Below are 15,128 nucleotides of genomic sequence, written 5' to 3' on the forward strand. Positions count from 1 at the left end.
TCATACAAATAATCCTAAGTGCCTACTGGGGTTTATGAAGCACTTTCTTTTTTAAACTCCACTTATTTTTTTAGGGGACGTGTTGGCAATGTTCAAGAGGCGCCAGTTGTAATAGAGTTGAAGTTATCGCTTTTCTCTGTAGCTAGACCTTCAGCCCATGAGCTCTGCACATCAGGCTCAACCGCAGCACCGCTCTGAGGGTTACTGCTGGCTGCAAAACAATCATTATCAAAGGGTAACCTGATTTTGAAAATACAGTAAAGGTCAATTACAATGCAGTCACTCCATCACCATCAATCATTTTAGGAAGTAAAGGAGACCAAAACCACTGTGTGCCCTGGGAAATTAGAGAGTTGATAGGAAAAGGCGGGGTGAGGTGGGCGGTTAGTGCCCAGGTGGCAGAGAAGAGACAGAGGAGAACAATAAAGCAAGGTCAGGGAAGATGAGGCAGCTTTGGCTAGGGGTGGAATGAAAAAGGAAAACAGGTACAGAAATACAACTGGATACCCTAAAATTATCCCAGCTCTTGGGTTCCCCAGGTCTGTTGGCAGATGCTATTCATGCTATGGGCAGCCTTTCACAAGTCTGGCTGACAATTCTGATCCCACCCCTGGGCAGTCCTTCCCTCAATGGACTGTGAGTAGCAGCCACACCTCCGCTCTGACCAGACCTCCTCCTCCTCACTGAATACTGCATGCTCTCACTCAAAACCTCCCTCCTGGTTGTCTAGCGGTATTGGGCTGGCCACAGTTCCTATGCACTCCAGTGGCAATTGCTCTGGGTCCTAAGAATGTATGGTTCCAGGAGAATCTGTTTCCTTTAGGGTAGCCAGGCCACCATTTTAAAATGGTGTCGCTCAGCTGCTTTGGCTGAATGCCAAGAAGAGAGGTTCCCCAGCCCCTCCCCTTCCTCTGTTCCTCCCTGAACATACGAAAAGGATACCAGAGAGGCAGACTCGGGAGGGTGTGGGGATGATGTGGGTGGAAGACAAGAGCTCTGGTGCAGCCCAAGCTGGACCGCCATGGCAGTCTGTGAAACTCGGTGAAGAAGGCTTCTGAAAGGGAAAATGTGGCTCTGCCTGGACAGGTTCGGAACAAAGATGGTCACAGAGTTCTGAGCTGAAAGGTGTGACTTCATATGGAGGGCAGCTGAATGTAGAAGAAATGGCTTATCAACAGTAAAAAGTTTCTCAACAGGCAGTGACCAAAAATTTAGTTAAAAATCAAACATGTAATGAATCCCAGATGTGTCTGGCAGCCCTCACCCATGTTTTATGTGAAATCAGCATAGCCTTGGTTCTGAACATATTAAGTGCACAGATTACACTGGGCCTGGTATCTCAGTATGTGATGCCGACGGACATGGCCTGATACCTTCACTCAGATTTGAGACTATTGAATTTCTGTGTTATTATGGTACATACAGCATTTTATACTCTTATAATAGTTTATGGAAAACAACAATTTTTAATATGTTCCTAGAGTCATCCCTCTCATGGAGGTAGCAAATCAATGTATCTTTGGACTGTTCTACCTTAGACAGTCCAAACATCTCACTGGAGGGCAAATTTGTTTTCACCATTAATAAATGTTTAATTTGTCTAGGTATTTTACATGCCTGTATACCTGGGTTGCTTAAATCTTTCTCAGAAGTAACAGGGTCATACATGGGAAAATTTTTAAGAAAAAACATTCATCCTGGAAGGTAGCTCTATGACTTAGCAAGATCCAGAATTCAATACCCAGGGAAAAAAAAAAACAAAAACAAAAACAAAAACAAGGACAACAGGCAAACAACAGGAGTCAGATGTACCAGCACTATGTTATGCCCCAGGATAAAAAGGTGAGAGGCATGATCCTGCCCGCCCCAGTTTCAGTGTTTCAGAACAGGCACAAAGCAAAGGCCAGAGAGAGGCTATCAGTAAGTTAATCTCAAATTTAATGAATTAGTTAGAGTTCTAGTAACAGGAAATGTGCACTTCATAAACTCTGAAATTCATTGATCTAATGTATTCTGCTCAACCCTCTGGCATCAGCTGACAAATGTTTATTGCATCTTGATTATGATAGCTACCAGATGCACAAAGATAAATAGTGGCAGTAAATATCAGCTGGCTGGTGATATCAAGTTCTACTGTTTTTCCATCCTTATCAAAGATTAGATTATGGACTGTTGGCATCCATCTGTTACACTGCATAGTTCCTGTATATCCTAACCTGTCTCTACCAACAAGTCTCTAGATTGGAGGAAGTTCCATTTAAATTTTTGTTCAATTTTAATTCATCTTTTGCTTTAATACACTGAATCAATGCTCTACTGTTTTATTATCCACCAAGCATAAGTTTTCTTCACCCACTATCTTATGAAAAGTTTTTGTGGTAATTTACATAAGCAATAGATAGCACATTGTAATAGGACTCTTTAAAACAATGTCTCCTATCTTTGGGGTTACTGATATTGTAAGCCACTCTTAAGTCTCATACATTGGCTACTACTAATTCTGAGAGCACTTTCCAGCCTCAGCTAGGACAACCAATATTGTAACCACACATTATCAAATTTTGTGTTCCCTGAGGCACAAATATTTGAATTAGAATGACTACTCTGCTCCAGGTTAGTCCTCACAATGTCTGTAATAGCTTAAGTCAAATGACTTGCTATGAACTAAGATTCTAACACGGGGGAAAGCTCCAAAGCCACACTGTGGCTGTCTGCCCTCTTAACCCTGCCCTGCTGTGCATCATAGTTGCCCATCTGTGTCCTTCAGAGGACAAGCAGACTTTCATTTTTGCCTAGTCATTTGTTCATTATGCAATTTCTTTTGGAAACTTTAGTTCTGGAAATTCCAGAAGAGAATACAAAAGAGAAATTTGTATGTGGTGGTTTGGGGGAGTAAGGATGTGTATTTAATGAATATCCCACTGCTCTCCCATCTGTTTTGAACATAAGTGAAGTCTCAGAGGTGCTATGCTAATACAATAAGAAAGAAGGAATGGTTTTCAAGGTTAAAGGATGAAAACCAGACATGACAGCACACCTGTGGAACCCAGCCCACAGGAGGTGGAAACCCGAGCATCAGATATATAAAGTCATCCTTAGTAAATTGGAGGCCAGCCGGGGATTCATGAGACCCTGTCTCAAAAATAATAATAATAATGGAGATAGTAGTAGTAGTAGTAGTATGTGTTACTCTCTAAAACACAGCAACAGGCATTGGGGATGTCACTATGTTCTCTGCCATGTGGCTTATAGTATCGTTTTAGTCTCTGCAATCTAAGATCTCAACTAATCCTTGACATTGATTTCTTCGGCCCCACCCAATAGGATTTTCTGGAGAAGGCAGGTGCACTTGGCAGCAGGGATTCGGCCCAACACCATCACCAGCTCCTTCCCCCAGCTCATGTCTAATGTGGATGCAGCTTATGAAGTGCCTGAGCGAGGCATTGCTTTCTTCTTCAAAGGTATCTGCAGATCCCTCAAAGAGAGACACGCCAGGGCCTCAGTGCCACACCTGTGTTACTGGGTGGTCTTGGGAGCACTTTCACTTGCTCCTCCTCAGGTTGAGTACTAAATGTCACTCAACACTGTTGTAGCCATGGAAGGAATGGCAGTGGCTATAGCTGTCCCAAGGACCAGCCTTGGAGTTTAATACACACTATGCTACACGGCCAGGGCTAGGAAGCTTCTCTGTTAAGAACAGCATGGCACACTCTAATGAGATCCTTTAACATTAATTGAAATCCTTACTACAAAGTCATGCTTAGAGCAGCTGGTGGGACACAAGCCCCTGTGTTTTCAGGAGACAAACCCACAGGAACACAACCTCTGACTTCAAAGATTCACTATTTAAATAGCATTGAGGCTTTTCCACCTGCCGTGAGATTTCATTTCTCATTTGCAAAGTGACTGGAATGGCATCAATCGTAAATGTATGTCTCAGCAATAGACAGCCAAGCAAAGCTACCTGGAACACATGGACTAACAAGCCTCGCTGACACATAAGACTGTTGTTACATGAAAAACGTCATTAGATGTCACTTGTCTCCTCTCCTTGTGCATATATGAAAGTGAGAGGAAGTTATAGATACAAGATATACTGAAAACATAAAGATGTTAAGTGTAAGAAGACAAAAATGTATCGATATTATGGCTTTCTCAAGGGACAAACATAGCCTTGCCTCCAGGGAAGTTTGAAGTCTACTGCTATTCGAATTGAGTAACTAGATATTTATATCCACATGAACTAGCCCCATTTATATCCAGAATAGTGTCTTCATGAGTGAAGCGACTTGATGAGTGCTACAGACTCTAGCCTTTGTTTCCAGGTCCCCACTACTGGATCACACGAGGATTCCAGATGCAAGGCCCTCCACGGACAATTTATGACTTCGGGTTCCCAAGGCATGTGCAGCGAATAGATGCTGCGGTCTACCTCAAGAAGCCTCAAAAGACCCTTTTCTTTGTGGGAGAGGAATACTACAGGTGAGGTTTTATGCCTTAATTTTTTCCCATATAATTTATGGGAAGGAAAAAAGAAAAACTGCAAAAACTAGGACAGGTAACTTGACAGCAGTCTGCTGACTTCTTGACCTCAGGGAGGTCTGGAAGACACAGATCTGTAGTCAATCATCTTTAGGACCAGCAGAACTTGGCTTCAGTGGCCTGGAAGAGTGGAAATGGTGTCTCCAGGTTCATCACCACCATATAGAAATGCCAGAGTGGGAACAGATTCCACCATCACATGAGATCGTAGAAATCTTTGTGATTTGAGGCAAAAATGGAGGTGGTCACACAAGCCCCTGTGTTTTCAGGAGACAAACCCACAGGAACACAACCTCTGACATGGCATCAATCATGAGGTGGTCAGGGTGGAGGTGGTCAGGGTGGAGGTGGTCACAGTGGAGGTGGTCACAGTGAGGTGGTCACAGTGGAGGTGGTCACAGTGAGGTGGTCACAGTGGAGGTGGTCACAGTGAGGTGGTCACAGTGAGGTGGTCACAGTGGAGGTGGTCACAATGAGGTGGTCACAGTGAGGTGGTCACAGTGGAGGTGGTCACAGTGAGGTGGTCAGGGTGGAGGTGGTCACAGTGAGGTGGTCACAGTGAGGTGGTCACGGTGGAGGTGGTCACAGTGAGGTGGTCACAGTGGAGGTGGTCACAGTGAGGTGGTCACAGTGAGGTGGTCACAGTGGAGGTGGTCACAATGAGGTGGTCACAGTGAGGTGGTCACAGTGGAGGTGGTCACAGTGGACGTGGTCAGGGTGGACGTGGTCAGGGTGGAGGTGGTCACATTGTAGCACTCTTTGGAAGAGAGTTCTGCTTAAATGAAAGGCCTCCAGGGAAATCTTCTATCCAAATTAGAACTTTTCACGTGAGGGAACTATGTATAATCCCTTGGCTGTCCTGCAGAGGTCTAAAATGAGCAGATCTGCATAAGGCCTGACCTAGCATCCAGTCACTGCACATGGAGCCACACCACTACCTACTACAGTTCTGCCTTTAATTAACTGGTACTGAGAACTGATTGAGACTCTCCATCAAGCACCCTCAAAGACCACCTCACCCCCACACCACCAACCCTGCTCCCATTCTTGCTGTGTTGCTGCTCATTTTCATGAACATCAAACAAGAAGCAAAAACAGGTTCTAAGCAGGTGGTTGTTGACAAACACCGTGTGTCCATGTGCGGCTCTGAAGGAAATCAGGGAACAGAGCCCAACTTTGTAGAGAGAGCTTTAGTTTCATTTAATGTCATCTATCATCTATGTATGTGTCTACCTATCTAACATCAATCTATGTATGTATCATCTATCTATATCTAATCTATCATCTATTACCTATCATCTATCTATCATCTAATCTATGTATCTATCTATCATCTAATCTATGTATCTATCTATCATCTAATCTATGTATCTATCTATTTCTATCTCTCATTTAGCTTGCTTTGGTTTTTTGAGACAGGATTTTTGTGTGTAGCCCTGGCTGTCCTGGAACTCATTCTGTAGATCAGGCTGGCCTCCAACTCAGTGATCCTCCTGCCTTCACCTCCCAAGTGCTGGGATTAAAGGTGTGTGCCTCTATACCTGGCATCATTTTATGTTCTCTCTCTCTTAAATAATCATTTGCAAAAGAAATTGACAAAAACAAACAAATAAAGCTTTTCCTTTTCAATGTGAACAAAAGGAAGTAACACAATTAGAGCACACACATACTTCATGAGGATTTTATTATTATTATTTTATGACCCCACTGACTCCTGACAGCACAGGAGCCCTGGAGGCACTGCACAAAGCACTGTCATTCGTGAGAGAACTGTGGCTGCAGGTCCAGCACACACCATTATGCCAGCTCCTTTTCTCAAGAACGCTTATCTGAAACATACTCCTAAAATTCATCAAAGGACACATCAGTATCTTCAGGTCAGAGTATGCTTCGCAGGCTTCCTCCAAGACCAGCACTGTGCTGACAAGGCCAGTGGGCCAGTAACCTGATTTCCATAGTGGATCTTCCATGAACCAGGTGGATAGGTGCCTGTATGAGCAGGGGTGGGGGGAGTACGCATGAGGATTGTTCAGTCTGTTTCTCAGTGTTCAGGGCCTGATCTCATTGGAGCGATTACCTGCAATATCACAGTCTGTCTTCATGTTAGTCTGTGACCCACCACAATACTTGGTAAAGTACATGAATGAGGTTTGATGAGGACACAAGTATCAAATTCTCTCTGAGTTGGAGATTAGGGAAGGAGAGCTTCTCTGGTTTCATGATCTCTAATGCCCTCGGTTGGAGCTGGATCTACATGGTTACCTATGAAGGAAGAGTCTTTATTTATTTGTTTGCCATGGTACCATGTAGAGGTCAGAGGACAGCTCAGATTCACTTCCAGTATGGGAGTCCTGGGGATTTAACTCTAGTGAGGCAGGCAGGCTTCTACCTGCTGAGCCATCTGCTAGACCAGGGAAGAGTCTTCAGTAATCTACATTAGGAGAATCCTTTACCAGGTTGATCTGGGACACTAATTTAAATGTTAGTCCCTTCGGGAAGGACACCATCTTCCAGGGTGTTAGGTGGCATGAGTTCAGACACCCAGCACAGGGTCTAGAGCTCAGAAAGTGAAAGTCTTCAGTGATAAAAAACAAAAACAAAACAAAGCAACAAAAAAAAAATCATAACTGACAAGTAGTTACTTTTAAATGTGTGGCCATTAGCAAATGATTAGTTTGCCAGGCGGTGATGGTGCATACCTTTAAACTCATCACTCAGGAAGAAGAGTAAGGTGAGTTTGAAGCCAACCTGGTCTACAGAGTGAGTTCCAGGACAACCAAGATTACACAAGGAAACCCTGTCTCAAAAAACACAAACAAAACAAAACAAAAAAAATGATTAATTTAACCTTGGCATCCCTCTGGGCAACAAAGAAGGCAAAGAGCAGATCAAAGGAAGTTCCTTCTAAACTGTTGGAAGTCTAGCATTAGCTGAAATTATTGCAGTTGCCAAAGCAGAGACACAGGTATGCATGACAGGAACCTGATGATTTATGCTCTGCTGTGTGTACTAAAGAAAGAAGAAAAAAAAACTGACCTACAACTGAAAAGTTCAAGAAAAAAAAAAAAAAAAAAAAAAAAAACTATTGACAGCCCTGTTGGTAAAGCTTTGCAAAGCCTCACGCACGCATGACAATTGCCACGATAACACACCCGGATGTTGTTTAGAAAGTATGGTCATTTGCATGAATCAGGGGTACCCACCCCTGCCTCCACTCTAGGATTATCTAACCCCTTTTATTTTTTCATATACATCAAACAGCTGGAGCAGAACTCCAGCTGGATGGTGACTCCATGGTCACTAGGATCCCAGTTTCTTTGAACATCTTGTCCACATATGCTTTATTTTGTTACACTTTTGTTTGTTTTCTACAGAGGGTAGGTGCACACCAAAATGCACACATGGGGGTCAGAGGGCAGTCTGTGGAGGTTAGTCCTTTTCTTCTTCCATCGTGGGGTCCTGGGGACTGGGTTCAGGTTGCCAGGCTCAGCAGCAAGTGCCTTTACACACTGAGTCATCCACATACCTTTTCCTTCCTTCCTTCCTTCCTTTCTTTCTTTCTTTCTTTCTTTCTTTCTTTCTTTCTTTCTTTTTTTTGACTTTTTGAGACAGGGTTTCTCTGTGTAACAGCCCTGGCTGTCCTGGAACTCGCTCTACAGACCAGGTTGGCCTTGAACTCACAGAGATCTGCCATCCACATTCTTAATATGAGTCTTTCATTATTGTGGTTGCCTCAGGATTTGAGATGGCTGGTAGGAGTTTATTCAATACTTCTTTCTTCTAAAAAGAAAAATTTGGAGAAGGCAAAAGAAATAAATGAAGTTTCAGGCCAAGCATGGGGCCACACTAAAATACCCAGAAGGCCACATGCTTCAAGTCATGGAGTGGGGGTCTCATGCCTACTCATAGACTATGGGTTAGAACTTATTCACCTTAGTTATTTGTCAGGTTCTGTCTCAGTCTCCATGCTAATTCAGGTTTGAGATACAAACAAAACTAAAATTAAATTATGCCTCTTAGGAAAAATGCCTAAGATTTGGGTCTGGTACATGAAGTACATGAGGAAATGGTTGAAGAATTTCCTCCATAGGGGACTGAGAATTAGCTTGGGGCAACTTAGTGCAGGCTGAAGAGTATCACATAGCAGCAACTTAAAAGGAAGTGGCATACACAGGGCTGACATCACCAGATCACATCTCAAGAACTCACAGGCAAACTACAGGACGTACTAAATTAATAACCTATTAAGCTTGGCTAAGCAGAGCTGTTTCCCACACACCCTGTTACCTTCATTCTTTCCCTTCTTCCTAACAGGCCCTACCGAGCCAGCCAAATATTTCTCTTTGTTATTCTTCCATTATCTATCGATGGCTAATTTCTCCCCTTCAGTGCTCTCTTTTATATATCAATGGCAACAAGATGATGGTATTTAGGGGTTCTCATGGGGTGAGTGTGCCATTGTCTCTATCATTCTTTGATATGATCGGTGGTTTCTGAATTTATGTGGACTGATTTGCATATCCCAGCCCCACACTGTTTTCCTTCACACTGGCAGTGAAGACACAGGCTGTCTACATGGTAGGCTGAGGCTGTGAAGGACACATTTCCCACATTCTGATGCCCCTGAAATACTGAAAGACATTCTCATTTAAAGATTTTATGGTTAGTTACTATAAGTGGAAAAAGTAGGACTAGTAAAGTAAAATTAAAGTTACTTGTGAATGTCTTAAAATTAAACAACTCATTATGGAATCACTTCATTAGGCCTAGTTTCCACATATGAGTTCATCCTATGATTGCTACGGGAATCTTGATACTCCAAAGAAGGTGTGCTTTCCAGCTAAACATGTGTTGCAGGACTGAGGACATAGCTCAGAAGCAGTGCACTACCTCACCAAGTTTGAACCTGGAGTTCAACCCTCTGCCCTCCCCTGGCAAGCTGAGGCCCTGAGTTCAATCCCCAGTGTAGCAAATACAAGACAAACAAGAGGTTTGAGCAGCAGCAAGGGAGCCCTGGTGTTTACTTCAAGTTGACCAGCAATGATCAGGCAACCTCTCCACTTCTTTATTTGCAAAATAGAGGCAGAAACTGTACTCACTTCACAGAGTTACCAAATTGAAAGAGAAAAGCAGTGTGATTCCATCACCCAAAATATACTCATATATCATCCTACAGATCTATAGATAAATGATTAACAGAAGTTCAAGTGCAAGAGCACCCTCATGGGAGACAGCAGGGCTTTCAGGGAACCCAGATCAAAGAGGAAACAGGTGGTCTGACAAAGGTATCAGGAAAGAGTCCCCAACGGAAGTGAAGACCGCACCCCAGCCCTCTGTGAGAGCTGTGTGGGAGTTTCCCAGGCAGGAGTGGGTGGGGGCCAGTGGCTTCCAGGCAGAGTGAGCTGTTGAGGTAAAGCACAGAGGCAAGAATAGATTGTGAGTGTAGGGAAAACCTCAGGTGAGTCATTCAATGTGATGAGAGACCGGTCCAAGACAATCAGGGAGAACAGATCGGGGAGGGCCCACAGCTTTCCACAAAGACCTGTGTCAACTCTGTAGAAAGGGAGCATTGTTAGATATCTTAAATAAGAGATTAACTGAGCATGTTTTGGGACATAGAATGTCAATCTGTCAACAATGTGAATGACTGGAAGTCAAGGGAGTGAGACTGAAACCACAGAAAGTCTATTCAAAATGCTCAAAGAAATAACTCCCAACCAAATATGCTCACATCATGAAGCTGTCACTTAAACACAAAGAGAGATGGGGCATGATGGTCATGCCTTTAGTCCCAGCTTTGGGAGGCACAGACAGAAAGATTTCTGTGAGTTCAAGGTCAGCCTGGTTTACGTAGCAGGTTCCAGGCCAGCCAGAGCTACATAGTGAGAGTCTCTTTAAAAGAGATAGGGGATGAGGGATAGATACATAGATAAAGAGAAACAGAATATTGTTAAGGAAACAAAATCTAAGAAAATTTGTGGCTTGCTGACTTGCCTTACAAGAAATAATGAAGTTACTTATGCTGACAGCAAGTGATCCTAAATAATACACACATACATTGTTCACTCATTCACAAGGCACCAGAAAATATAATTATGTAATAACAGAATAACATAGATGTGCTTCCTCTCCTGTCTTCTCAAATGACTTGAAAATCAATTTAATTGACATATATACATTCAGGTGTCTGTCATCTGGAGCTTGGAGTGTGAACAATCCATTCAGGTGTCTGTCCTCTGCTTCTCCCCGTCCCTACTTGATCCAGAAGTGTTACAATCCATGCTCTCCTTTCATGCCATCAACCATTGCTTCTTATTACAAACACAAATACATCCAACTGATGGAGTGAACCATTAACATTGTGATTTGTTCCTACTTTGGGAGTAAATGGTTTTTGTTGTTCTGTCCTTACAATTGTTCTATTAACATATGCATGTTGTTTTTATACTCATTAATATCAATCTTTTTATAGCTTTATTTTCTGATAAGTGGCTTATGGACACAGTATTTGTTTTTTGTTTATAGGAGGTGGTGCTTTTTTAGACAATATCTCTCGATGCAGATCACATTAGCCTCAGACATTCAGAAATCCTCCTGCCTCAGCCTCCTGAGTGCTAGGATTACAAGAATGTGCCACCGTGCCCAGCTAGTATTTTTTTTAATAAGAAAACATTTAGTTGATAGCAACTATAGCAAAACCTGTCCATGTTTTTGAGTTACTAATAATTTTGAATCTACTGTCTTGCTTGGCGGTTTCACACCACCTCTGCTCACTTTTCCCACACTTGCATCTTAAGAGGTCACTAATCATGCCTGGTGGTGGCTGTCACAGAAGATCTTCATATACAGTGTACATTTGCACATACTGTCAGCTCCTGTGTTTGGCCAAGTTTATTTAACCTTATAAAAATAATTGACAGTTTTTGTGGTGATCAACTGTACCTAAAAATGTTCCTTGATACCTGTAATGCTAACACATGCATACACACACACACACACACTTAACTAAAATAACCCAGCACCATTTTATGATAAAAAGAAAGCATGACAGTAATAGAAACAGAATAGAATAGAGAGAAACTTCCTGAACTGGAAAAGAGAATCACCTCTGGCATGAGACTCAGCAGTGACAACTGGGGCTGTCCCCACTAAGTACAGGGACAAAACAGAATCCCCAGTCTGTCTCCCACTCATGTTAAGTGTTCATAGGAAGTGCCAAGCAGAACAATTAAGCAAGAACAAGTAAATGAAAGGCATTGCATCCAGAGGAGAAAGTCAACTATTTCTTATTGTGCATGACATAATCTTTTAATAGAAAAACATAATTAAGACTCAGAACTATTAGAACTAACAAATGTACTCAACAAGTTTGCAGGGATGAAAGGAAAATAAACTATATAATATAGCATCAAAGAGACTAAAATATTTTTTAAAATAAACAAAGAAATTAAAAAACATGCTGTCTAAATACTGAACTATTGCTGAAAGAGGTTACACATGAGCTCTAAATGGAAAAGTGTTGCCAGTCCGTGGCCTGCAAACCCTCTGTTTGAAGACATCAGTACTGCCCAAATTGATCTGCAGCTTGAGCACAATATCAGAGTGTCACTTTCTGCTTTGTAGAAAGTAACATGCTGAACTTCAACTTCACCTGGAATTTCATAGGCTCTCAAATAACTAAAACTTTGGGGGGGGATGAGGAAAATTTATATAAACAGTATGTTCTTCCTGATTTCAAAACTCACTACAAGGAGCAGCAAACAGAGAAGAGTGACCATCATAAGAACAGATGTATAGATCAATAGAATAAAATTTGGAGCCTAGAATTTTTTCCATATGGCTATGGTAAGTTGGCTCTCACTCTGCTGAGGACATTCAGTGGGCACACACACACACACACACACACACACACACACACACACACACACACACACAGGGAAATCAGACAAACTGGGCCGCATTAAATTAAGAAGCTTTCTGCTCAAAGGACACCACAAGAAAGTTTAATAAAGCATTTTATTTATGCTTGTGGGGGGGAGGGGGCGGCTAGAGGACATCTTTCAGGTAAATGTTAGCACAGCTAGGAAGTGGTCCATTGGAAGCCGTATCACGTATGCTTTGAATCCAAATGCAATGGCCTTTTGGTCTGCCAGATTCTTCAGATTGTTTCACCAGTTATTTGTTGAGTCAGAAAGCCTGTGAGTCTTGTACTACACCTAAGTTCTTCTTCTGCAATCCTCAGCACAAACCCTTGCCTGGCCTGGTTCTCAGGAGCAACACTACCATCTCCCACCCTCTATCCACCTCATTTACCCTTGCCTAGTGCAAAATGTGATCTGCTGACATCGTTTTAAAGATTGAGGACTAAACATGGCACAAAAGAAAAAGGAAAGATGAAAGAGAAATTAAGAATTAAATTCACTGATGACTTAGGATTCCAGATCAAAAAATTACAGAGTCTGCTAGACGTCATACTAAGAAGCCAGAGTGAATAGTTCTTGGGATCAAAATAAACCACAATGTCCATGGCTGGAGCTTGTTTTGGCTCCCACCTGAGGCAAGGGAAGGTGGCATATGGGACTGTGTTTGTGCATGTGTGAACTGTCATCTCCTCATGGTGGTTCTTTTCCAAATGAAGACTTACAGCTCTGAGCATATTCTCATATTCTCTTGATTACACCTTGGGTAGATAAGAGTCAAAAAGCCAAACCATACAGGTATGAAGTTCTTTGCTCTGTTGCTGGAATTCCCAAGTATTGGTCCACAAAGGGCAAGATCATCACCAAGTTTTTACAACAAAATAAGAAGAGCACCATGCCATAAAGGGGGAGCGTGTCAGCACTGGGAAGGTCCTTGGCAAGAGCCATCTTTTATTCCCAGCTTATACCTTTCTGCCTTTCTTAGTGATAGCTAGCTTCCCTCTTCATGAAATAGCTGTGGAAATAGGCAGTAACAAGGTAACTTAGTGATAATGTCCTTACTCAGCAAAACAAAAAGCACCATGGTCCTATGTCTGCATCCAAGGTCCTAGTTGATGTTGATATGTTGGGGGTGTCAGCTTCTCCCCTGCCCATTGCACTCTAGAGAACAGCATGGCTCAGAAGTGCCTGAGCACTTCTTTGTGAAGGCTTTGTTTCTCCTCAGACTTCAACAGCTGTTTTCCCCTGTCCCATGGAGACAGGGGCACATTTCAGGAAATGGTGGGCATAATTTGCCATAGGAAACTACCCAGTAACCCACCAGAAAAAAATTACCTGACCTACCAATGAGGTGTACACATGGGAATGCCCTGGCTCAAGCTCTGAGCTCCCACAGAAGGGACTTTCTCGAGTATGTTCAAAATCAGGGCTGGCTAATAATATTCCTGACCCCCTTCATGCCACCTGCAATCAACAGTAACTTATTTATTGAATACGATTTCCTCCAGCTATGATGAAAGAAAAAAGAAAATGGAAAAAGACTACCCAAAAACCACTGAAGAGGAGTTTTCAGGAGTGAGTGGCCAAGTGGACGCTGCTGTGGAATTAAACGGTGAGTGTCTCCACAGGAAGTCTTCCCTAGGAAACTACAAGACATCTGGGCTCTGCTCTAGCTTGATAGAAAATGGGTTTCAGTGGGAGTCACTCATTCTTATTTTGGTTTCATACATTTAAATAGCCAGGCTACATTAGAGAAAGGGGAATTATTTTTAAAATCCCTTGTTAAAAATTAAGTAAATAAAAAGTAAATAGTATGTTCTTCCTTTACTAGTAGATATGTTTAAAGTATAGCTTCAAGTTGGAAGTGTAGCTGACCCTGACCTTGTGCACAGCCCTGGGTTCAATTCCCAGCACAACATAAGCCAGGGATATGGCTTGTAATTCCAGCACTTGGGAAACAGAAGTTCAAAGTCATCCTCAGATACATAGCAAGTCCAAGGACAGCCTAGGATGTGTGAGTCCATTTCTCAAATGAACATACAAGGAGTGTAGCTCTGGCCTATCATCCCAGCATTCAGGAGGCTGAACCAGGTAGATGAAGAGTTTGAGGTCAGTCTGGGCTACATAGTGAGACCCTTTCTCAAAAATGAACAATACCACAATGTAACCGAAATCCAGTAGTTGTAGTCTCGGGCTTCCCAGTATCTTTTCCCTTTCCATCAGCCAACTCCTGAAATCTAACACATGGCTAAGGAAGTTAGTAGACGTGAGTATTATATACATGTCAAATGAATTTAATTGCTTCCTTCAAACCATGTTCTTGTTAAGTATGTAGCACAGAGACAGACAGTGCTCAGAAATACAAAGGAGATTCCATATGTGGCCCCTATTCTCATGAGATGTTGAGTATCTTTGGGAAATGCCTACTCCACACGGATGAAACTAGTGGAGACATGAAGTCTGTGCTTTAGTGTTGACTGGTGGTAATAGGCTTCCCAATGACTTCATGATGAGACATTAGCTACAGGTACAAAAAAGGTAGAAGGATTAAGTAAAATCATAAAACCTTATCACATGACCCAGAGTGAAGACCTTACCCTGTTAGAGCAAAGGACAGGATGAGGAATGACTTGAGAAGTTAGAGGTGTCAGGTTGTTGGAGCTGTGC

The 15,128-nt window shown here is 42.5% G+C and overlaps 1 protein-coding gene across 1 annotated transcript in view; it reads left to right on the forward strand.

The window, feature by feature from the left end:
• The window catches only part of Mmp20 (matrix metallopeptidase 20), a 32,988-nt gene that overhangs the window by 17,623 nt on the left and 237 nt on the right, over nt 1-15,128 (forward strand). The window contains exons 7-9 of the mRNA XM_027415186.1: nt 3,325-3,461; nt 4,326-4,482; nt 13,970-14,073. Coding sequence (XP_027270987.1) covers nt 3,325-3,461; nt 4,326-4,482; nt 13,970-14,073 — 398 coding nt within the window. The remainder of the gene's footprint in view (nt 1-3,324; nt 3,462-4,325; nt 4,483-13,969; nt 14,074-15,128) is intronic.

Source organism: Cricetulus griseus, chromosome 4 (genome assembly GCF_003668045.3).
Source record: "Cricetulus griseus strain 17A/GY chromosome 4, alternate assembly CriGri-PICRH-1.0, whole genome shotgun sequence".
Classification (NCBI taxonomy): domain Eukaryota; kingdom Metazoa; phylum Chordata; class Mammalia; order Rodentia; family Cricetidae; genus Cricetulus; species Cricetulus griseus.